General features: G+C 41.1%; 1 protein-coding gene and 1 long non-coding RNA gene across 4 annotated transcripts; one reads left to right on the plus strand and one right to left on the minus strand.

The window, feature by feature from the left end:
* Positions 1-6,243: 6,243 nt before the first annotated feature.
* On the plus strand, positions 6,244-9,991 carry LOC125317332. 3 transcript variants are annotated; one of them, XR_007200024.1, is made up of 6 exons: positions 6,244-6,294; positions 6,403-6,533; positions 6,632-6,746; positions 6,845-6,981; positions 7,786-7,914; positions 9,279-9,991. It is a non-coding gene; the product is annotated as an uncharacterized LOC125317332 (long non-coding RNA). The 3 variants fall into 3 exon arrangements; XR_007200023.1 differs by having other exon boundaries at positions 6,632-6,981; positions 7,749-7,914; XR_007200022.1 differs by having other exon boundaries at positions 6,632-6,981.
* A 462-nt stretch (positions 9,992-10,453) lies between these two features.
* SNAI2 (snail family transcriptional repressor 2) lies at positions 10,454-14,176 on the minus strand. Its single transcript, XM_048287096.1, has 3 exons — positions 13,807-14,176; positions 12,693-13,238; positions 10,454-11,730 (listed from the first exon to the last, which is right to left on the minus strand). The coding sequence occupies exons 1-3, from the start codon at positions 13,883-13,885 to the stop codon at positions 11,549-11,551; spliced, it is 807 nt and encodes a 268-aa protein (XP_048143053.1). The 5' UTR covers positions 13,886-14,176; the 3' UTR covers positions 10,454-11,548.
* Between the last annotated feature and the right edge of the window lie 8,548 nt (positions 14,177-22,724).

Here is a 22,724-nt window from a genome sequence, read left to right on the forward strand (position 1 = left end):
TTAATGTGGCTCAGAAGCAGGAACTGAATGGAAAGGGAAGGTGGAAACAACTATTTTACTGAGTGTTGAGAATCTCAGAAACCTTCCAAGGAGATGCTACTCTCAGTGAAATTTTTCTGTTTTTACAAATATAATCCAGTGGGCTGTTGCCTGCAACACCAAAATAAAAGATCACATTAAATGTGAAGATCTTCATTACAGTGTTCTCCCATGCTTTCCTTCCATGCTTTGGTCAGCCAGAGAACTGGTTCCCCTGGTATATTTGTCATGTCCTTGGGGACTGTCCCCATCGAAGCCTTTCTGAATGAAGCAGTGCCAATACTTCTCTTTGAGAACTGTCTGCCATTGCAGTCGGTTGTTCGGCTGCTTGAAGGTGACTGCAAGTCTACTGGTTACATTTGATTGCTGTCAAAGGTCTGCTTTTTTCTGGGTAACTATAGGAACAAGAGACACTTCCTGGGGTTTTTTTTAAATGAAAGTTAAGTTTTTGGAATAGAGAGAATGGGAATGTGCCTTATATTAATAATACTGCTCAAAAAATAAAGTATCGTTTGCAGCGTCACTTTAATTCTATTTCTGCTTATGTGCAGAAAATATTTCCGTGTATATGTCTGTATATATGTACTCACATTTGTATGTATGCATACACATATATTTTTAAAAGGACTTGTTTAAATTAAAAAAATGGGAAATGTAACATAGCTGGAACAGATTAAAACAGATGAGTTTAGGTGGACCAGAAAACATATTGCACTGATAAGGATTTTTTGTTTTTAATTCAATCCTACCATAAAGTAATTTATTACCCATTGCTTGTTTTTCTAGAAAGGCCAGTGCAGCACCATTTGCTGTCTGATTGACAGTGGAACTCTCTTTTTACAACTTGTAATTTAAAACAGGAAGGCTGCCATTCACATCAGTTAAGAAGTCTACATTTTAGATTACCTTGAAAGGTTCGTCTTTGGCATAAGTTAATGGGACATTCAAACAGCTAAAACCAAAATGCAGCATTCCTAGGTCAGAATAGTCCATGCATGTGTAGTCACATGCAAAATCTAAATCAGAAGCAGTAATTTAAGAAATGCGTTTCACTTTAACTCTACATTTCCACTGACTTATTAGTTTGCCCTTCAAAGAGCAGCAGAAATGGTCATTTTACATTCCTCAACAGCCACTACAACAGTTCAAACTCTGCAAGCCTGGCTTGTCAGCTGATCATACACTGAAATCTGCAGCTAATCAGTACTGATCCAACCAGGAAAGGTCACAGCAAACCTGTGGAACTATTACTGAGGTGTTATAAGACATGGACATTATTCATCCTCACTAAAACCAGGCAAGGAATAAATACAATGAAAGCAAAAGGATTAACTCTAGTATGTTTGCTGTAGTATCACCAGGAGAAGGACTGTTTCCAACCCTAATTCCCATCACAAGCCACCTTAAAGTTCTGCCATTTAAGCATTATGTCTGAGCTATACTTTAGGCCAGATCCTGGGAGCGAGGTGTGTAAGCTGTACTGTCCTTAGACTCAAATCAAGTCTGTGTCAGGTACATTTTCCAAGACTGCAGCACTGATATATTTGTGCTTTTCTCTCTGTCTCTCTGTCTCTCTCTTTCATTTTTTCCTCCAGCACTTCTGAACTGACAAAAGCTAAAGTCTAGTGGTGCAATATTGGCTTGCAAGTTGCTCTTGTGCTTGGGCAACCAAGAGAAGCACTGCTGGACATTTTGTCATTATGAATTGTGTATATGCTGGTTTGCTGCACAGTTACATCAGCAAAATCTTCTGGAGGGGAAAGATCATTTTTGGATACTTCACTGAAGCACTGGCCTGCTTTTTTCCCAGCTGCACCAGATCAGAGCATGATGACTCCTGGCAACGTGGTAGGCACCACTACCAGAGCTCTAAAGAGCATGAGCATAAGGCTAAAGGACAAGTCATTCACAAGAGTAGCTCTGGTTCAAGGGAGGAGAGTCCTGCTCCTGGAGAGTTTGACTTGGTCATAACTTGTCAGTGAAGGAGCAATAAAAATGCATGGTGTGGCTTTACATGGCACCCCTTCAAAATATGACTTCCTTCTTTCAAAATGAAGGACTGAATAGATGCTGAACTAGAGTGCTCATCTGTGTAGGTAATATATGCTTCAATTTTAGTTATGGGCCCCTAAAAAAGTACAATGCCAGATTCTAAGATCTTTCTGAGACAAAATCTCTCTTTATGTTTAGGAACAAACTAGTGTGAGTAAGAGAAGATTATCTGGACTAGAAGTCCTAAAAGCTGTTTCCTGTTTTAATTGGGGGACCAAAATCACACCTGTGATGGCAACATATTTTTGTTTTTACAAATGCCACAGAACAGCTCCTTCCTCTCCATTAGTGACCTAAGATGCAAGCAGGCATTTATTTTCTTTAAGAACTGTCACACTTCTTCTCACAGTGTCAAAGCAGCAAGTATTGTATGTGCAGTTCCCTTCTCAAGAATATCAGCTTAAAGTGCAAAGAGGCGAGCCATAATTTTGCGTTGTCCTCAAGAGATCTCTTGTGAAATTTTTACTTTTTATTTTAAACAGAGAGATATAAACAAGGTGGAAAGGCAAAAGTGTCGTGATCTAACCCCAAAGTGTCATGATCTAACCCCAGTCAGCAACTGGGGTTAGATCATGACGTGCCTGGTACCACACCAGCCGTTTTCTCATTTCTCTGCACCCCTGGTGGGGCGGGGAAGAGAATCAGAAAAAGGTAGTACCTCTGGTGGGTTAAAGACTGTTCAATAATTCAAACAGAGTTAAAAACATGGTGAAAAGTAGAGAGAGAGAGAGAGAGAGCGAGGGATAAACCCCAAGAGAAATAAGTGATGCATGATACAATTGCTCACCACCTGCTACTGATATCCAGCCAGTTCCTGAGTTGTGAGTGCCACTTCCCGGCCAGTGCCCCCCATTTATATACTGGGCATGCTGTTCTGTGGTTCCTCCAAAAGGAGGAACATCCTTTTGGCCAGTTCAGGTAAGTTGTCCTGCCTGTGCTCTCTCGTGTCTTCTTGTGCAGCTGCTTGCTGGCAGAGCGTGGGAGGCTGAAAAGTCCTTGATTTAGGATAAGCACTACTTAGCAACAACAACAGTGTATTATCAACATTATTCTCATAATAGATCAAAACCAGAACACTTTAACAACTACTAAGAAGGAAATTAATTCTCTCCCAGCTGAAACCAGGATATGAAGATGAATAGAAAAAGTTTCTCAAATATACAGGAGCTCAGATTTAATATCATGTCTGCAAGTTATCTGAAGAACTGTGAAGAATTACATTTTCAAAAATCACTTGTTCTTGGCCTAAATAATAAGTCCATATTGTGCATTCTTCCCATTAGTACATAACAAAAACCAAGGAGAAAGATGTTAAAAAGGCTATAAACTTACCAGAGAAGCTCAGAATTGCAACCTCATCGTTGTTAGCACAATCTGTCATAGAAACTGTAGCAGTGCAGGAAAAGGCAAGAACTCATCACAGATAATTCTGATTCCTCTTCAGCCTGGGTGACCATAAAGTAAGAAAAAAGGGTTTACTAGAAGAAAGGATCCATAGAGCTCTAAATAGGTCAGTGATTTAGGAAGAACAAGATACCTAGGCTTGCAGACTTGTGGCTATGCTCCCTTCTTAGCACTATATAGCGAAACAAATACTTGTGATGCACTACATGGGATTGCACTGCAGCAAAGGATTATTCCATTTCTCTCAGCAAATGTCCATGTAGATTCAAAACCTTTTGACGTGGGCAAATGCAAATTTCATGGTGAGAAAACCATCGTGAGGGACAATCCCTGGATGCCCTGTACATTTGCTTCCACCAGAATACCACACATAGGATAAAAACTGTAGGAGTATTCCATCATGATTGTCAAAATAACTCAGTTTCCTTCAGGGATCAATGTAATTTTGGTAAAAAGGAAGCATACTCTTTTTTTTTTTTTTTTTTTTTTTTTTTAAACTGGAAAAGAATCCTTTATCTGTGATACCTGTCTTTAAAAGCAGAAAAACAACGGGAAATTATTTTTGGTTAGAAGCTTTCAGCTAACATAAAAATTAACCAGCATTGGAGCAGGGCTGTTTCTTAAAATATTTTCCCAACTTTAATTCTGCATATTTAATTTTACTTGGTTTTGTATAGATATAAAAATATATATAGTTTATCATGATTTTTGATGTTCCTGTTAATAAGAGCTTCTACATGTGTAATTAAAAAAAATGTACTGAAGCCTTAGTTCTGACTGTATTTTGTGTCAATAAGAGCAATGATGACACATACCTGATTTATTAGATGACTCTTAACTGGAGTCAAAATTTCTTCTCAAAGCTAAGCAGTGCTGGATTTTTGAGTTTTTCCTGGTACAGAAGACTGACCTGGAAGGTTATTTTTAGTAGATATTTTCTGCTTGTAAATATCTACAAACCACCTCCTATTGAAAGCTGACATTTCAACAGTCCCTGGGACCTTTTTTTGTCTTATCCTTGCTCCCAGAAGCCCTGTTGTCCTGCCAGTGTGGCAAGCTGACATATTTGTCTGTGGACTGACAAAGCATTTGGGTTCAAATATTCAGGAGCAGCTCTGAGTCATCTGCAGTGATCACCAAACTACAGCCATGACTTTCAAACCTCTGAGGAAAGGTCGCTGGGAAATAAAAGTATCGCCAATTGCAACTTTTTTTTTTTCTGCCAATAGCTGGAAAAATGGGGACAGGGAAAAGGGGTGCAGCGATTTCTTGAAACTACCTAGAAGCAGAAAGCCATTTTCCAAATAAAAAATGATTTTTCTGTCAGTAAGTGAGAGCTGTCAAAAATCCTGACTGTTTTTGAGTGTTGGCCTTGTCCAGTCAGAACTAGTTAGGATCTGGGGTGAGATGGCAAGCTGCTTTACAAACACCATGAAATGTCCATCACGAGTCACAAGACTCTTTTTTTAATTTCCTCAGGACATAGCAACCTGGCCTGGCTTCATGTATTACAGATTAATAGTGAATACTTTGCTATAAATCTTGGTGAACTGTCTTGCAAAATATCTTTTTATAATGCTAAAAAATTGTAAAAAATTAATGACTTAATGCCAAATACAATGAAGCTTTTACTGAGATGGAGGGATTTTTTTAGTCTTTTATGCATAATATTATTACTTTGAGTTGCTGATTGTTTTTCATTCAATTTTTACTGGAGTTACTTAATAACAGTCACTTTTCATTCTTCTAACTCTTTATTCATTGTCAGCTGTGGATGATCTGCCAGCCCACATGAGAGGGCAGGTTACATTCAAAGGAATTTTCTTTGGTTTAGGGACATGTGCAAAATCTGAGCTAATTGCAGTGCAACTTTATACTTTAACTGCTTCTTATTAGGGACTTAGCAGATGTCTGATGGTACTCTGATGTTCAGAGCTTGTACTGGGAGCCCACAGCACTCAGTGAGACGTAGGCACTTCTCTGAGAGGCATCTGTTAGACCAAGCTCCTGCATTCCCAGGTCATGCCTTTGAAAAGGTGTGGAGAGGTGACAGTCAGGGGCTGCTGCCACTGGATGGCCCAGCATGGTACATGTATTTGTTGGTCATACCCGTGTCTAGGGCTGCTTAGAGGCCATGGCAATGCCCTCATCTCTCTAGCATTAAAAGATCCATGATCCCTGACGGTGACCCCCTGTTAGACACAGCTGGGAAGGAGATGATTCCTATGCAAGGCAGAGAAAGCAGTAATGGAAGGGGCTAAAACAGCAGAGGTCAGGAGAATCTATAGGGCTTTGCAAAGTGAAGAATGGCTTTCTGTAGTCTCACTTGGTTAGGCAAAAGGCTCTGTTTTATAAGATAAGTAATATAAAGATAACCTTCTAGGAAAGTATTCTGATCCAGAATGTGTGGCATTCTCAGTCATTCCTATGCTGAGTGGATGGACAAACAGCTTGAAGGATACCCTCCTTTGACTTTGTCCTGCTAGACAGGACCCTTGTGTTTGCATTTAAATCCACTTTTTAAACTGAGGGGGGCTCTAGCAACAAAATCAGGGACCTCTCTGAGGGATTTTCTGAAGTAGATCCCCCAAACTGGGGCTGCAGTGAAAGGATTTGTGTGTTTTGAGCTGGTATTCATGTGATTCCTGTTTTCCATGTCTTCTTTTGACAAAACAAATTAAAAATATTATTATATAACTGAAAGATATAAAAGGTCTTTTATTCCTTCTTAGCAAGGACTGCCTGTGATCTTCATCCTTGCAGCTACTTAGTGTATGCACTGGACAACAGAACAGAGAGGTACAGAAACAAGACATGGGAATATTCAATACCCAGGTAAAAGGGATAGGGGTGACAGATGTGACAGATGTAACAGAAACCAACTGTTGCATAACTTTTGTCTTGCAGAGATGTGGGGAGAACAAAAGAAGGAGGGCCATGATTGAGCACATACTTATGGTTTTGTACCCAAAATAGTGAGTGAATCAGAAGAAGAAAAAACCCATTGGTTTGAGGGGCATTCTTGAAGTATTGGAAAGGTAAGTGAAGAGGAACAAGGTGACCAAACTGCCAAACATGTCAAAACAGCTCCATTATGCACTTGTTAATTCTATTTTTTTTTTTTTTTTATCTCTAGTCTGGTTTGGCTGGGGCACCCTTATGCTGAAGTGTGCAACAGGACAGGGCAACTCTTGCTGTCCCTGGAAAACACAGTCCCACACTCCACAACCTTCAAGGTTCCTGAGGATTTTGTATGTATTTAGAATAAAGGAAAATTTTTGGGAAGAAGCAACAGAGAGTGCAAGCATAATTTTTGTTTCTTTTCTATGGCTGTGGCTGTCCCTGTCAGCCTCCCATCAGAAACTGATTGGTATTTCCACCTCTACTCAGCACTGGTACAGCCCATCTGCAGCACTGTGTCCAGTTCTGGGCTCACCAGTACAAGCCTGACAAGAGAATACCAGAGTCCAGTGAAGGACCACAAAGGTAATTAAGAGATTGGAGCATCTCTCATATTGGAGTCAATGAGACAGCTTGAAAAAAAATGCTCAAGATCTTATTAATGTGTATAAATTCCTGATGTGAGGGAGTGAAAAATACAGTCAGAATCTTAGTGTTGCCCAGTGACAGTACAAGAGGCAATGCATACCATCAGAAATACAGAAGAGTCCATTTAAATGCAAGAAAAAACCCTTTTATACTGTAATTGTGACTGAACACTGGCACAGGCTGCCTAGAGAGGTTGTGGAGTCTCCTTTCTTTGAAATATCAAAACCCCATCTGAACACAGCCTTGGGTAAACTGCTCTCCTGACCCTGCTTTGAGCAGGGATGTTGGACTGGTCAATATGCAGAAGTTCCTTCCCACCTCAATCATTCCATGATCTGTGATTAACTTGAACAATCTGTTCTTATTTCCTGCAGCTATCATTTGGTACTACAATATAGGCAGGTTGGAGTGCACTTCTCACCTTCCACTCCTCACATTTCTGTGAACCAGAGTTCTAATTCATATCATCTAACTTTTAGAACACCTACTTTAAAGAGACAAAACCAAGCACTTGGGACAGCTAGTAAAACCCATTCTTTCCAAAGCAGTAATACTCATAACTGAAAATGTCTTATTCAAAAATAAAAATATGTTTTCAAATTAAATATTGATTTATTTTGTGGCAGGGGAAATCAGCTGTAGCACAAGACCTCAGAATTAAATTATCAGGTTTCTAATTGCTTTTTTTTAAATTGAAATTATAGGATCTTTATGGAGCTTCATTTTTATATGATTTTACAGGGCTTAGAGTAATAGGCCCTGAGTTTGCTTAATGACAACAGGAACTATAATAATCCAAATAATAGAGCAAAATACAGAAGAAAGATTCCATGGTGCCTTAATCTGAGAGACACTTCTTTTAACCCTTTGGTGAGTGTATAACATGCTTTTCCTAACTGCATTACATGGTAAGAAAATTGCAGTTCTTTGAGCCTAAACATGTACTTTGTTCTGTCTTCATTTCATGCACATCTTCCTTCATTCTGCAGCCTGTGAAGTGAAAAGCATGCCCAAACAAAAGCGAGGGAAGAGAGACATGGAAACCAAAGTGAATCAATTATTGCCTTCAGCCCTGAGAAATTAATATATTTAACTTATAACTTCACAAGTGCCTAGGTGGCTCTGCTCTTCTCTGCACAGGGAAAGAACATTGAAAAAGTAAAATTGACAGAACATCCCAAAGGAAGGATCTAGACCTCATTCTGTAAAAAAAGAAAAAAACAGAAGAAGAAAAAAAAAGACATTTCAGAAAAGAGCAGTGAAGATATTCAGAGTACAAGGACCATGTTTTCCTAAGAAAGATTTCAAAAGTTTAGAAAGATTATTTGGATATAGAAAAGAGGTGTGTTTTGAGAAATGTTGCAATGGCCAAAGAGATACAATGGGTAGCGTGACCATGGAGGGAACTTTTCCATCATGTGTTGAGAAAGCCATAGGAGTCATCAACCAGCAGCTCAGAACAGAATTCAATTTACATTGATAAATAGCTTGTGCAGGTGCAGAAGGGCTTTTCTAAGGTAATGAGGTAAAACTATTAATGGAATATGTTTTGGAGAAATGTCTTGACAGGGAATAGAAAGCAGTCACACAGGAAAAGCAGAGAAATTTAGCTGCTTGGGAAGTTTATGCTGCAACTGGACAGAGAGCTAGGGATCTGTGATAGAGTGCTCTGCTTCAATTACAGAGATGAGCCAAAAGAGCTTCTAGCCTTTCCCATCTTTGTGTTTTATGAGTACAGGTGTTACAGGCATGCAAAGTAGCATATCTTAATTGTCATCTCCAAATCAGACCAGTTCCACTTGTGTTTGGTTTAGCATACTGTATTTTGATGAAGTTTTCATCTGATTTCCCTTGAGGACAGCAGTAGCATTTCCACTCACTCAAGAAGTCAAGCTCTTATGCTATTTAATTTACTATGGGCGTAGAGAATTTAAAGTGTGAGCTAAAACAATGGAAAAGTCTTTGTGGCACAACAGAGGAGAGCAAACCTAGAACAGTACAAATAGCTGTTGACTGCCAGAGCTTTGCTCATACTCCAGTAAACTTTGCTCTGGGAAGAAAGAGCTGCACAAAGAGCTGCTGGAGCCTACGAACTTCAAAGCGAATGACATGGAAGTGCAAATCAATAGAGTAACCACATGAAACTTTTCAAGGGTATTTGATGCCTTCATGTGTCCGTTTTGAAATGTTACCTCACAAATTCCCACTAACCGTATCTTTCTTGAACTCTCCAGGTATTTCCTGAAAAAAAAATCTAGCAGCACCTAGGGAATCATTGTTATAGCCCTGAGATTTTGTCAGAAGATGCTTGGAGAATATGAAAGCTTCATTTGAGATTCAGTTTTCAGTATCATTCTTTCTGTGGAGAAAAGGTGCAAAACTTCTGCCTATTGCCTGCATTACTCCAGTGCACTCCTGCTGAAGCCCTGCTCCAGAACTCTGCTGGAGGAGACAGAAGGCATGTATGATCTACTGCATTATTTTGCTGAAACACACTTTTATTCAAGAAATGTTCACCTTGTGTTTACACATCAGTAACATTCTCGGTAAATTGTTGGAATTTTATTTTTGCTATTACTTGTTCCTGTTGGTACTCTAGTGTAGACATAGGGGTCTTCAAACTGGATGCCAACTGGTGCTTGTCTGTTCTCTAGCTTTGTACTTTGCTAAAAGTTGAAAATGGTGTTGTTTCACACCAGACATTAATGATGAGACATGATTTGTTGATGTTGTAATACTTTTATGTAGCTAAGATCTTGGACTGCATAGTCAAATCACCTGAAGAAAAAAGATTTCTACTTTTTATTACGGAATAATTTCTTTCCTGTGATATATTACCTGATATACAGCTGTAATGCATTCACCTGACAGTTCTGATATGTAATACATTTTAATAAAATATCTTTAACCATCTTGAAATTGCCATATAAAGTATATTATACTGTGACTTGACTACTACTTTAAAAGAGCATCATGTAAACATTGCTGAACTCCTGTAAGGCTCCACTGACTTTAATGAACTTTGGATCAGGCCCAGATTCCCTGATGTGAAAGTCTCAGGGAAAGTACTATAAGACCTCTCTAATAGCATCCTTTCATCTGTTAAAATGCAAGAAAAAAGTTGCTCTTAAATGTTTTTGAGAAAATATATTTCACAATGTTGTCATAGTTTTGTAAGTAGCAGAAATGCAAGTGTTTTAAAGCAGTGACTAGAAAAAGGCATTGTATGGTTTAAAGTCTTTTAAAATGCAATGTATATATTCCTTTCTAATGTTTAGAACTTGTGGAGTAAATCTTCACATCTGAAATTCACTTCTATCTTCATTTGGTCATGTAGAGACATTCACATTTTCCTATGTTCCAAAGCACACACACAGTTGTTTTCTTTAATTAGAACAAACAACAGAAATCTTACTTAAAAATGTTTATTGTAAAAAAGTGGCTAGAAAACAACATCAGTTTCACTTCACACTTTCTTCAAGTTATCTATAGATGCTGCTATGGGCAACAATTTGCTTTCATTCATAACACATTCAATCATATAAAAATAAAAATATTTACATTATGTCCACATACTTTACAAAATCATCAATAAAAAAGGCACTTGGAGGGGTAATGCTGAAAATATTGCATTTCCTTTGTGCATTTAAAAAAAAAAAAATTGTAAAACTCCCATGGATCCCCTCTCTTGCACTTATTCCCGTTTTTTTTTAAAAAAAATGAAGTTTAGAGGAACTATTCCATATTAAATGATGGTCAAGCATGCACCAGGAATGTTTGAAGCTACAGTATTATCTTTTTAAATTTATTTTTTAAGGCACATGCAGTTAATTTGTGGCTTTTAATTTTTTCGTACATTCTCTTACACTTTTTTCCCCTCTTTTAATTATGCAGTTTTAAAGCATTTCAGGTCATTAATGAAGGCCTTGGCTTCTAATAAAATAAAATAAAAAAACACAGCAACGAATAATATTAAACATTTACTAAGGTAAACTTGGAATACTTTTTAAGGCACCTGAGATAAATGGTGTCTAGCAAAACTCACTTGGGTAGTATTTTCATTAAAATTTCCACTTAAAATACTGTTTCTTTGGTTGAAATGGCTTGGCAGGAATGTATTGTTAACTTTGAAGCCTTTTCTAAGCAAGAAAAGACAACCTACATTTTGCTTCATCTATTAAGAAAGCTGATAATGCTGCTTCCTTTAGATCTACTTGAAATGTCATGCATGGCGTCTTTCTCCCTATTTCAGAATTCGCACTTAAGAATGCAAATGTTTGGCAGAACAGAAACTACTTAAAGCTCATTTCTACTGACATTCTAAGTTCTTCCACTAGTTTATTTGTTTGCTTGTTTGGTGATGTTTTGGTTTGTTGGTTTGGTTTCTTTGTATTTTGGGGTTTTTGGGGTTTTTTTTGGCTGAAAAGTAGACGAGAAAACGCCTTATCATTTGGAACAGAAGTGGAGAAATGCATTGAGTCCAGGTAAACATTGACTGCATGACTCAGTGTGCTACACAGCATCCAGATTCCTCATGTTTGTGCAGAAGAGACATTCTGGAGAAAGTTTTGGAGCAATTTTTGCACTGGTATTTCTTCACATCCGAGTGGGTCTGCAGATGAGCCCTTAGATTGGATCTGTCTGCAAAAGCCCTGTTGCAGTGAGGACAGGAAAACGGCTTTTCTCCTATAAAGGAAACATCAAGAAAAAAATAGGATAAAGATTAAAAAAACAAAAAGCACATATTTGGGACAGGTAAAATCTGCTTTTATCCGAAGAAACAAATGAACAAACGGAAATTACTTGTTATAAGAATAAAAAAGTCTAATAAAAAGTTAATCAGGCCAGAGATACAGCAGCTTTCAGCACTGCTGACTGTATTTGCAGAACCCCAGTCTACTGAGAATATGCTGTTAAGTGCAGTCTCTGAAGACAAGCTGCTGACACCTTCTGCATCTACAGGTGCGTGCAGTACTTCTACACTGGGCTCCTCCCAACATTTTCAAATATTTTCATGGAACATTTTCTGCTTAGTGCTGCATGAATTACTGGGCAACAAGGGCTTTGACTGAAAAGCAGCAAACAGCTGTGCAGACATTACATTGTACCCAGCACTACACTCAAAACCCAGTTTTTGCCTCAATAGAAAAAAACCCAACCCCTTTGCTGATGATGTGATTCTAATTGCTAAGGACTTGAAATAGCAGATGCAAAACTTGCCAGCTGCTTAAGGAGTCAGAATGCAGCCCCTCATGCATTGATTGATTTTTGCTGCCTGATTTCAGAGTCAGCTGCAACCTTCTCAAAGTTAGCAATTTCCAAAGCCTAAAAGTTAACACAAAATCCTTAAAGGAAAATCTTCAGATAGTGGAAATGGGCTAAACCATCCTAAAATTATCAGGGGAGCAGTGCTGATTTATGCCAGTATCTGGCCTGCAGTTACAAGACCATGCTAAACCCCCTCCCACCTTCCCCCTCTCCCTGCAAGAGGGAGAATTTAGTCTTTTAATGATTCATTTGAAATTCTGTGGACGTATTTCAAGGTTAGTTAAAAACCCTGCTGGTTTTTGCACCTGTGGAGAAAAACAGCAAAAAGGCATCCCGATGTTATAGCAACAAGAAACTGCAAATGTAATGCTTGCTCTTACCAGTGTGAGTTCTAATGTGTCCTTGAAGTAGCCAGGGTCTGGAGAAAGCCTTGCCGCAGATCTTGCAGACACAAGGCAGTGTGTGGGTCCTGATGTGCATCTTAAGCGCTCCCAGGCTGACATACTCCTTGTCACAGTACTTGCAGCTGAACGATTTCCTAGACTGGGCATCACAGTGCAGCTGCTTATGTTTGGCCAACCCGGAGAAAGTTGAATAGGTCTTGTTGCATAAACTGCACTGGAACTTTTCAGCTTCGATTGCATGAGGGTCTGAAAGCTTTGACTGGATTCTCTCTTCTTCATCGCTAATGGGGCTTTCTGAACCGCTGTGATCTTTGGAGGAGGTGTCAGAAGGTGGAGGTGGGCTGACTCTTCCCAAAGATGAGGGGTATCCAGAAAGTGGAGAGAGGTCATTGGGTAATGGAGACGGTAGCAGCCCAGTTGTAGTCCACACAGTAATGGGATTGTAAGCTACTGAGCTCAGGATCTCTGGCTGTGGTATGATAGGGACTGGATAGCTTTCGTACAGGTATGGGGATATAATCACTGGAGAAAGAAGAACATTTTTAAGGTAAGAGAACCAAAAAGTATTTCAAAAAGCAGCAAAACTAACACTTTGAGGATTAAAAGCTACATAAATGAAAAACTCAGTAGGGTAATCGGAATATAAGGGTGATTCAGGAAATACTGTTTCATACATATATTCTGATGGGAAAAGACAGTGCCCTTGAACAGGCAAATTGCAGTTGGAGAGTCCCTTCAAGGCAGCATGCCGCTTCTAAATCTGTGCAGCCTGACACAATGAAGCAGTGAAACTTCCTGAAGGATTTGAATAAAAGTTTCAATTCCAGCACCAACAGATACAGAACAGGAAAACTCCAAATCCTTTCTAAGTAACTTGGGTTCAAGTGGGTGAGCACATTTTCATGATTCATTCTGGTCAGCACTGACATATTTCTCAAAACTCTCTCCTTGTAAGCAGGAGAAAATAGAGCAAGCAATGAACGAACCCGTCCCCTCCAGCCTGCAGAGCAATCCCACCCCTCCTCAGTCCTGCCACGCAACGACCGCAGCCTCAGAAGCGACGCGGTGGCACCAGATTTCGTTTTGTTACCTGTATGAGTGTCCAGCTCGCTGTAATTCGGCTTCTTGGATGAATTGAAATGCTTCTTGACCAGGAAGGAGCGTGGCATTTTGGACGCAGGGTTTGTGCTTCTCGCAGACTCTCTCTGTCCTTGCGGGTGCGTGCAGCGGTCCCGGGCGGCGCAGCGCAGGCACACGCGGGGTCACTGCGGGCGCATCGGTGCCGCTCCTGGTCCCTACGGCGCTGCCGGCCCCGCGCAGCCCATCCACTCCCGCTTGTGCAGTGGCAGTGCCGAGCCGCCTTGAAAAGTGCTGTAAATACCCACGAGTCAGGTGCAGGGGGGAAGGGTTTTCCGCTCCTCCAATCGCTTCGGGATGTTCTCAAGCACTTTTCCAAAGAGGCTGTTTTTCTGGGAGGGCTCTGGGGCTGCTGGCTGTGGGATCCAATCGCACTCGGAGGGTTTGGTTCAGGTTTCAGCTCCTCCCGCTGGAGACAGCTGTGAACGGGGGAGAGAGCTCTAGCAGAGCGTGTTACCCTGCTCCGAAGCGGGGGGATGTGGCTCTGTAGAACTGCAGTCTACAAAAATGTATTGGTCAAAATGCTTGCAAATAAAGGTCCGTTTACTGATTCAGCTGAATTACTTTTTTTTTTTTTTTTTTTTTTTTTTTTTTTTTTTGCTTTCGGATAGAGACCTGGATAAGTCATAGGCACTGAAACTTCTTTTTCTTCTTCCCCCTACCTTACCCCCCCTTTTTTCCCTCCTTTTATCCCTTTCTTTCCCCTTTTCTTTTACCTCCCCCCCCCTTTTTCCTCTCCTTTTCTTCTTTTTTTATTACTCTTTCTATTTTTCTTATTCTTTTAAACAAATCTGGTTTCCAGATGTTTGATATGAGAGTTACAATGGGACAAACTGTTCATTAAGGGCAGACAGGGTACACACATACACACGACACTACAAGATAACAAGTTGGCCGGCAGACCTAATGGAAGGCTTTGAATTGAATGGGTGCCTGATCCATTTAGGAGCTGCCTTTGAATAGCTGTGCTTAGGAAAGGCTGGAGACGAGCAGCCTGCCTCCCTAACTTGCACCCTTCCTGGCAGAAGGACCAGACAGATACTGCAAGTGAGTTCAAGGAGAGGGAGAAGCCTTGGGAAGGATTATATTTCAGAGCAGGGTGATAGTCTTTATATAATATGCATATTGCTTCAGACTGTTCATATGAAGAATACTTTCTCTTTTACTTTAAAAATCTGCAGAATGCAAAACCTAGACCTTTCCTTCCTTGAGAGTAGTTATGTCACTCTTTTGCCTATCCTCTTAGGACACTGCCAAGGAAATTTTCCTAATTATCCAAAGCAGTTAAAAGATGCATAGATAAAAAAAAAAACCCCAAAATTATAGACTGGGTAATTTAAATGTCTCTTAAATGTCCTTCTCCATTAGTATATTTTAGGACCTCTTGATTTCCTATGAAGGTATAATCTATGTTATATATTTCCTTTAAGATGAAAGTCTCTTAAATGTGCCACAGAGTGTTCTGGTTATCTAGATTGATTTAGAGGAGATAGTCACAGGTTTTTTAATTTTAAAATATTTGCATTTTGGAAATATGGACAGCTGAACACTGGTAAATTTCTAACACAAATTACACTGTGATTGACTCTTGGTCTGCCTTCCCCACCCCTTCCCCCCCTCGCTGTGTACTACCTACACCTGCCTGGGCACATACCGGCATGCCGTGCTGGTGTGACGCTGGAGTTCTCTCTCTCCTCTTGGGAGGAGGTGTGGAGGGTGCTTTACAGAGACCACCCCAGCCCGATTTTGCAGCAGGTGTTGGAATAGATGTGAAGGGAAAAAAAAAAAAAAAGCCGGATGGGTCTGTTAAGACATGCAAGAGCAAAGTGCTTTGTCAAGCTGCATGACTTCTTAATCTTGGGGAATACCAAAACAAGTGCAGGGAAAGTTAGCCATTTTCAAGAACTGATTTAAAAAGATTCATCTGTTCAGCATCTAACTCTGGTGTCTGTTAGTGAAAGCTGCCATATCAATTTCCAAGTGTCAGGGAACATACCCAGGCTATGGAAGGAAAGGGAAAGTGGCAAAGAAAGGGACTTTCCAGGTACTTGCTTTGCAGCTGGGGCAAAAGGAACAGAGGTGCCTTTTCCAGCAGAGAGAGCAGTGCTTGCAGAGACACAATCCGTTACTTCCCTCATCTCTACAGAAATGAAGAAATCCACAAAGCATTTTTAAAAGGTTACATTTGTGGTCCTGCTTTCCTCTCAGCTCTGTTCCATCTGACAAGTCCCTGTCCCCTGCCAGCCTGGGAAAGCATTGCCTTTCAGGATGTGAGGCATTAGTCTGTATCTAAATAGTCTGTTACATGAGCTGTGATTCAGACCTTGAGCTGGTTTAAGTTTGTGTGTTGAAATGAATGGAGCCATGCAGATTTTCACTGGCTTGGGATCTGTTCTTTTGTGTGTTTTGTTAAAAGTAAAGGGTCTGATTCAGTGAGGTTCTCTCTCTCGGGGCATTTTCAGCAACATAGCACTGGAGTGATGCAGTTTAAATTAATTGCACTTATATAAATCACAGGAGCGTAAGCAGTTAGCCCACTGGCTGAGCTGATTGAAGGATGTTAGGAATTGGATAGAAGGCATGTTATTACATGGTCCTGAAAGGATATTAGCAGCACATACTACCTGAGTGAGGTCTGCTGTCAAAAAAAGGGAGAGTCTGCGTGAGGAGTGGGTGAGTCAGAGCAAACAGGTGTTCTGGGTGTTTACAGCAAATGTGGATGAGAGGGCACTTGGAGATGTGTGGCATCCATCCCCATGCAGGAAAGGCAACACAAAGGTCGAATGCAGAAGACAGGTTTCCTCTCCTTGGAGGAGCCAGGGAGGTGTGGAGGGTGGCGGGTTGCTCTGATTGATGGTCACGCTGCCTTCGGGCAAAGCCTTGCACCCACCTCTGAAAAATCAGGCCTACAGCTTCCCTCTCACATTTTACAAGTAGTTGGTCTTTTAGGGATTCTTTATGTTTTTACTTTGAAAGCTCACGTAAAGCTGTCTTGTTAATGCCACTGTGCTGCTAATTGCCACTCTGCAAAGTGCATAGGAAATGATCCAAGCAATTCTGCTGCCTGAAACCTTGGCATGTGCTTTGCAGCAACTAAATGATTAGGACCAGAGCTTCAACCCTACAGCAGAAATGGCTTTTTTTTTTTTTTTCCCTACATCAGGCCACTTGTTCCTGTGCACAGATAACAAACTGTGAGTTTCACTTTAGTCTCCCCATTTCTGACAGCTCCACCAAATCCCTGTCCTTGTCAGGCTTTCTGAGAAGGGCAGCAACATCGTTATTTGGCTTTCTGGAAATGGAAGGGTGCCAGAATTATGTTCATTATCAAAGAGGGAAGAAGAACCCAAGCTAAGTCCCATCAGTAGCTTAGTTCTTCTCATGACAGCACTAGTGTCCTTACCAAGCATCAATACTAGCAAGAGAGTGGATCAGAAAATGTTAAATATCTTGATAAACCACAGCAGAATCAAGAAAAACTAGTTTCAGAATATTAAATGAGTTATGTTGGATCACTGTTCCCATATTTAATCATTTTGACTGCCACAGAGTCCACTGAAGGCAGCACACAGCGAGGTTTGGAAGAACCCCCAGGAGGCACTGAGCCCAGTGGAGCTTACCAAAAATAGCTCTGGAGGTTTATTGATGCAGGTGACGACTTCATCCTGGAAGAGGTAGAAGCTCAAGTAACTCACACCTACAGCATAGCTCTTGCAATTCATAAGCCTCCTACATTTCAAAGGAAAGTGTGAAATGGTTAATATGGGAAAAAGAAAGGTGGGTTTTCAATAGTCAGTTGAATGTGGGACATATCAACTCAGCTCCAGGGTTACCCTATGCTTTCATATTTCCCCTTTAGTGCCAGCTGATATATCCTGGAAAGTAAAGACATGGTGTGACTTTCGGAAGCAGGAAAAGTTTAGCAGCACTAGAAACTGAGGAGTACTTCAAATGTGATTAGATTGGATGTCAGAGGGAAATAACCCCAAAATTAACAGAGTAGAGGGAAAACAATTAGACAATGGTATTCTCTTCCCCCACCCCAACATATATGCCTTAATAAATTTTGAAACAAATTCTTGCTGACCTGAACTACCAGCAGAAATGGCAGCAAACTTAATGAAGGACTGTTATGAAGTCATGTCAAGCTCCAGTCTTGGAGGCTTGAAGTTTGATATGGTCACACTAAATCCATGCATTTTGGAAGGTTTTCCCAGTCAAGTAAAAAATCTCTGCATTTTTAATGTTTTGCACCAATAAATAATTTTTTTTCTAAAATCAGTAACTTTGCCAGAGTTTAGGTGTATTTAAGAGATGGTGATTGAACAGCAAAAGTCTGATTCAGTCTGAACTTTCCAATAAGTCAAGGCCCTTTGAAGTGTGTCTCTTAAGGATCTAACCCTGTCAATATTTTAAATATATCTATATGAAAATAATTTTCCTTACAAATAAACTTGCATTTATTAATAGATGCAAAATGGTTTATTTTGGATCAAGCAGTTTGAGCAGCGCTGGCTTCTGTGTGCGCTCTCCTTCACACCTGTGTAGCTTCACCGACTTAAGAGGGGTCATTTTAGAGTCAAATTAGCCCATAATGAAGGAACCGGTCATAGTTCAATTTTCCTACATTGTTTCTACATGAAGATATTTTAACAATGGGCCAAATTCCCCTGTCCTTCCCATCTGTAATATCTCCACTGGCTGCAGCTGAGCTGTTCCAGATCTCCTCAGGCAGAACTGAGACGCGATGCTAGTCCAGTGAGTACAGCCCCGTTAATGTGCGTAGTGCTGTAACAAGTACTCGTTCCACAGAAGTGCGTTACATCCCAGCCCAAGCCACTGCACTCTGGAAAGCAATGCCGACCTTCCAGTACGCCAGTGCGTTATTCATACGAGGGACAAAAGATTGGAGAACGCTGCCCTTGGGATGCAGGGAGCGAAGCGAGGGCTTGCACGGCGTTGTGTGGTTGGAAAGAGCCACCTGCTGGGCACAGCCGCCGCCGCGACACGGATGCTCCGCGGAGCCAGGGCCGGGCCGGCCGCCCCACCGTGTGGCCAGCCCGGGAAATGGGGATGCTGCCGGCACCGGGATGGATCAGCGCCCTGCGGCTGATGGGGGCTCTGGGAAGGGAAGGACGGGGCGCCAGCAGCGGCAACGAGGCGGCTAAATCGCGTCCCCAGTTTTTTATATGGCTGACGTCTATGACTTGTGTACATTTTCATCGTTATTGTTTATTGCCTACAGCAAAGTGAGGCACGAAGGCATCATACGAGATTTCCTGCTCTGGGAAATGCATGTCTGTGTGTGTGTTTGTGTGAGCACCCAACAGAGATAATAGAATGGTTTGTGTAGGAAGGGACCTTAAAAATCATCTAATTCCACCCCCTCTGCCATGGGCAGGGACACCTTGCACTAGACCAGGTTGCTCAGACCCCCATCCAGCCTGCTCTTGAATACTTCCAGGGAGGGGCCATCCACAACCTCTTTAGGCAACCTTTTCCAGTTTATATTAAACATTTCTTCCTAATATCTAATCTAAACCTACCCTCTTTTCGTTTGAGGCCATTTTCCCCCTAGTTCTATTATTATAAGACCCTATAAAAATCCCTCTCTTTCTTTCAGGCTCCCTTTAGGCACTGGAAGGCTGCTCCAAGGTCTGCACAGGGCCCACTCTATACACTTATTTGTCATGTATTGTGCATGCCTCATTACAGTCTACAACATCCTCATGAGGGGAAGATGAGGGGCAGGCACCAATCTGTTTTCTGTGGTGACCAGTGACAGGACCCGAGGAAATGGCCTGAAGTTGTGTCAGGGGAGGTTTAGGTTAGATATTATTAACAGGTTCTTCACCTGGAGGGTGGTTGGGCACAGGAACAGGCTCCCCAGAGAAGTGGTCACAGCACCAAACCTGACAGAGCTCAAGAAGTGTTTGGAAAATGCCCTCAGGCACATGGTGTGATTCTTGGGGCTGTCCTGTGCAGCATAGTTAGTATTTCTGTTTGAGTATAAAGTCAACACTTTGCTGCATCAACAGCAGATGAGAGCTGCTGTGTTTGCTGCAGCCTCACTCTTCTGTTTCATCCTGAGGCCTAAGCACCTTCTGTAATCCCTGCTGCTTAAAATGACAGTAGTGCTACAAGGCTGGTTCACCACCTGTGTTGCCTATTCTTCATTCCCTCACCTAAGTTTATCTGTTGCTTATACACTGGATTGCAGGTTGATGCTTTACTTGGCTATTCTTATAACTTCTTGCATTGACTTCAAGAACTTTGTCTTTCTCAAGGACCATTTGGAAGTTCCCAGGACCCTGGAGATTTCTGACAGTGCAGATCTCTCTTCTTCTGAGAACCAGCTTCCTTGCACTCAGACTTGTACTCTGCTCCTGGCTCTGTTAAGGTTGATAAAGACATCCTGTGGTATCTTCTGCTATCTTCTTAGACAATAACTGTTGCCAGCTGCAGGCCTGATGTCTGAAAGTCCTGTTTTATCTGTTATCGCTGGAAAAGCTTTGAGGGCAGGCTGATGTTTGGAGCCTTTTTTTTTTCTTCCAGCAGTACCTGGCAAAAGACATAGTGCAGATTGCAAGGGACTGGGTGATTCAGCATGCCAGAACCCATTTTCGACATTGCAACCAGAGACTTTTTTAGTCCCAGACAAATCAAGCAGTATATCTTCAGGATTACCACACAGTGACTTCCTTACAGGGCTGTGTTCCCTGATGGGAGGTTTCCCAAACATCCAAGACATTTTTGAGGGCTTTTCACCATCATAAAAAAATGCTAAAGACTGCAAAAATGAAAAAACACAGCTGCCAACTCTGGTTTCCATGAGTTTGAGGGTGTCTGGGATTTCTGCTCTCCCCACTTCCTTCCTCAGCACCTCCACCAGACCTGAGGGATGTCTGCACTTTGATTTTCTTACTAGGTCTTGTGAGAGCCTTCATCTGACTACAGCATGTGCTGGAGGAGTAGATCTCCTTACAATACATCTCTGTTAGGCTGCTAGAGAGAGCACCAAAGGACTATTATCTTTTCCTTTCATGGTGTGGACAGTCAGACACAGCATTTCAGCTGAAATTCTGGCTTGCTTTATGAGTATTTTGTGGCAGTGACATCAACTATTGGACATTTCAAATAATAGTACCTTTGTTTGTTTGTTTAATTTCTGTGTTAACAGGTGGCTTCAAAAGTGTTTTACTGCATATCGCCAGCACTTGGCCACACTTCTTCACACTCATGTTGTGCAGCCTCTTGGATGTGGTGGGAGTGAGCTGCAGCTCTCTCTGCACATTGGCTAGAAATGGATACATCACTGCTGTCAAAGCTCAATTAAAGCTGTGTTGGTATGGCCAACTTTTGAATCAGCTGAATTTTTGATGATATGTCTCTCTAGCACCCTTTTCCACGGTCCTGAATATTTCTTCAGCAATAGGTCAGTGCTCATGTACTTTTCCTGTTCTTCCTGTTTAGAAATGCTTATGCTGGATTGGTGTTTCATCAGTATTCGTCTCTGCAAGGTGGTATGAAGTGCACAGTGAATGACTGTCTCCAGGGAGATCATTTTTATGCCTCCAATACTGCATGAAGACTGCAGCAATCTCAGTTTTGTGACACAAGTATTTAATTTTTTTCCTTTTTGGGGATATGAAACCAGTGTTTCTCTGCAGTCCTGTTATGTTTAATACTGCTCATTCTTCCCCAGAGCTGTGACCTGGTGGTGTGGTCTCATCAGCATATCAGCAGCCTTCCCCACCGAGGCTGCTGAGGATTTACCCTCATCTCTGCTCAGATTGTATTTTGACTTGTGGAGTGTCTATGTTATGGGTAGCATATACCAAGAAGCCTGTCTGTACTGCTTTTCCTCCAATTCTTGCTCATGCTTTAGTTCTTAGTCAATTCTGCCTTTTAGATTCACTGCAATAAAAGACAGAGTGGCAGACCTTTCCTGGACTCACCACTGCCAGTAGGGTTTTTGAGTAAGATAGACAACAACACTGAGAAACTGCACTGCCCCAGGTGAATTGTATATGTACAGATATGGATACATGTGTTTCTACATGGAAGAGGTTAGAGACTGCCTTAGAGGCTTAGCCTCGCAGCTGACTCATGTCCTCATGTGTAAACTGGCTGAAAGAAGGGTGGCTACAGCTAAACCATCTGTTAGTCTTATAAAATGCTGAAGGATGTCTAGACCTTAGCTGGGAGGATGCTGATGCTTACTGTCCAAAGCCACGCTACGAAAATGCTAAAAATGAAGCAGTGTAGACATTTGCAACCCTGTGCCTTGCCTCTGTTTTATCTGCTAACCCAGACATAGTTCATATTCCTGAAATCGGGCTGATTCTACATGGAAAGAAGTATTTGCCAAAATGTCGAATGTAAGTACATTAAACAGGACAAATTTCTCTCTGGTGTCTCATACACACATTTCTTTATAACTTCTTTTCTTCCTAACAAGTTATATGCATTGTACTGTATATTATGTCCTGATATGTATCTGTTCAGGGAAAAAAAAAAAAAAGGATTGATGTGTTTTACTCAAATTATGCTGTACTTTTCTTAGATGTAATTTCAAAACTTCTAAATCAGCCAGTGAATTCCTAAATTCGGGTTATAGATTTTTCCACAGCTACCCCTGTTCTTTAAAACTTTGTTGCAACTTCATTCACTATTATGAAGCATCTATTTCAGTTTATTTTGTATCAGTTTTGTCCTAGCCTCTTACCCATTGCTATTCTCCTATCCTCTTAACCTCACAGATACTGAGAAACCTCTAGGTACTTGGTAAATGACTTCAAGAAGATACAGATATTAATGACATCTGGGGAACAACTACTATTGATCCCAGATATTCCACTGCTCTTCATG

The sequence above is a fragment of the Corvus hawaiiensis genome, chromosome 26 (assembly GCF_020740725.1).
Source record: "Corvus hawaiiensis isolate bCorHaw1 chromosome 26, bCorHaw1.pri.cur, whole genome shotgun sequence".
NCBI classification, from domain to species: domain Eukaryota; kingdom Metazoa; phylum Chordata; class Aves; order Passeriformes; family Corvidae; genus Corvus; species Corvus hawaiiensis.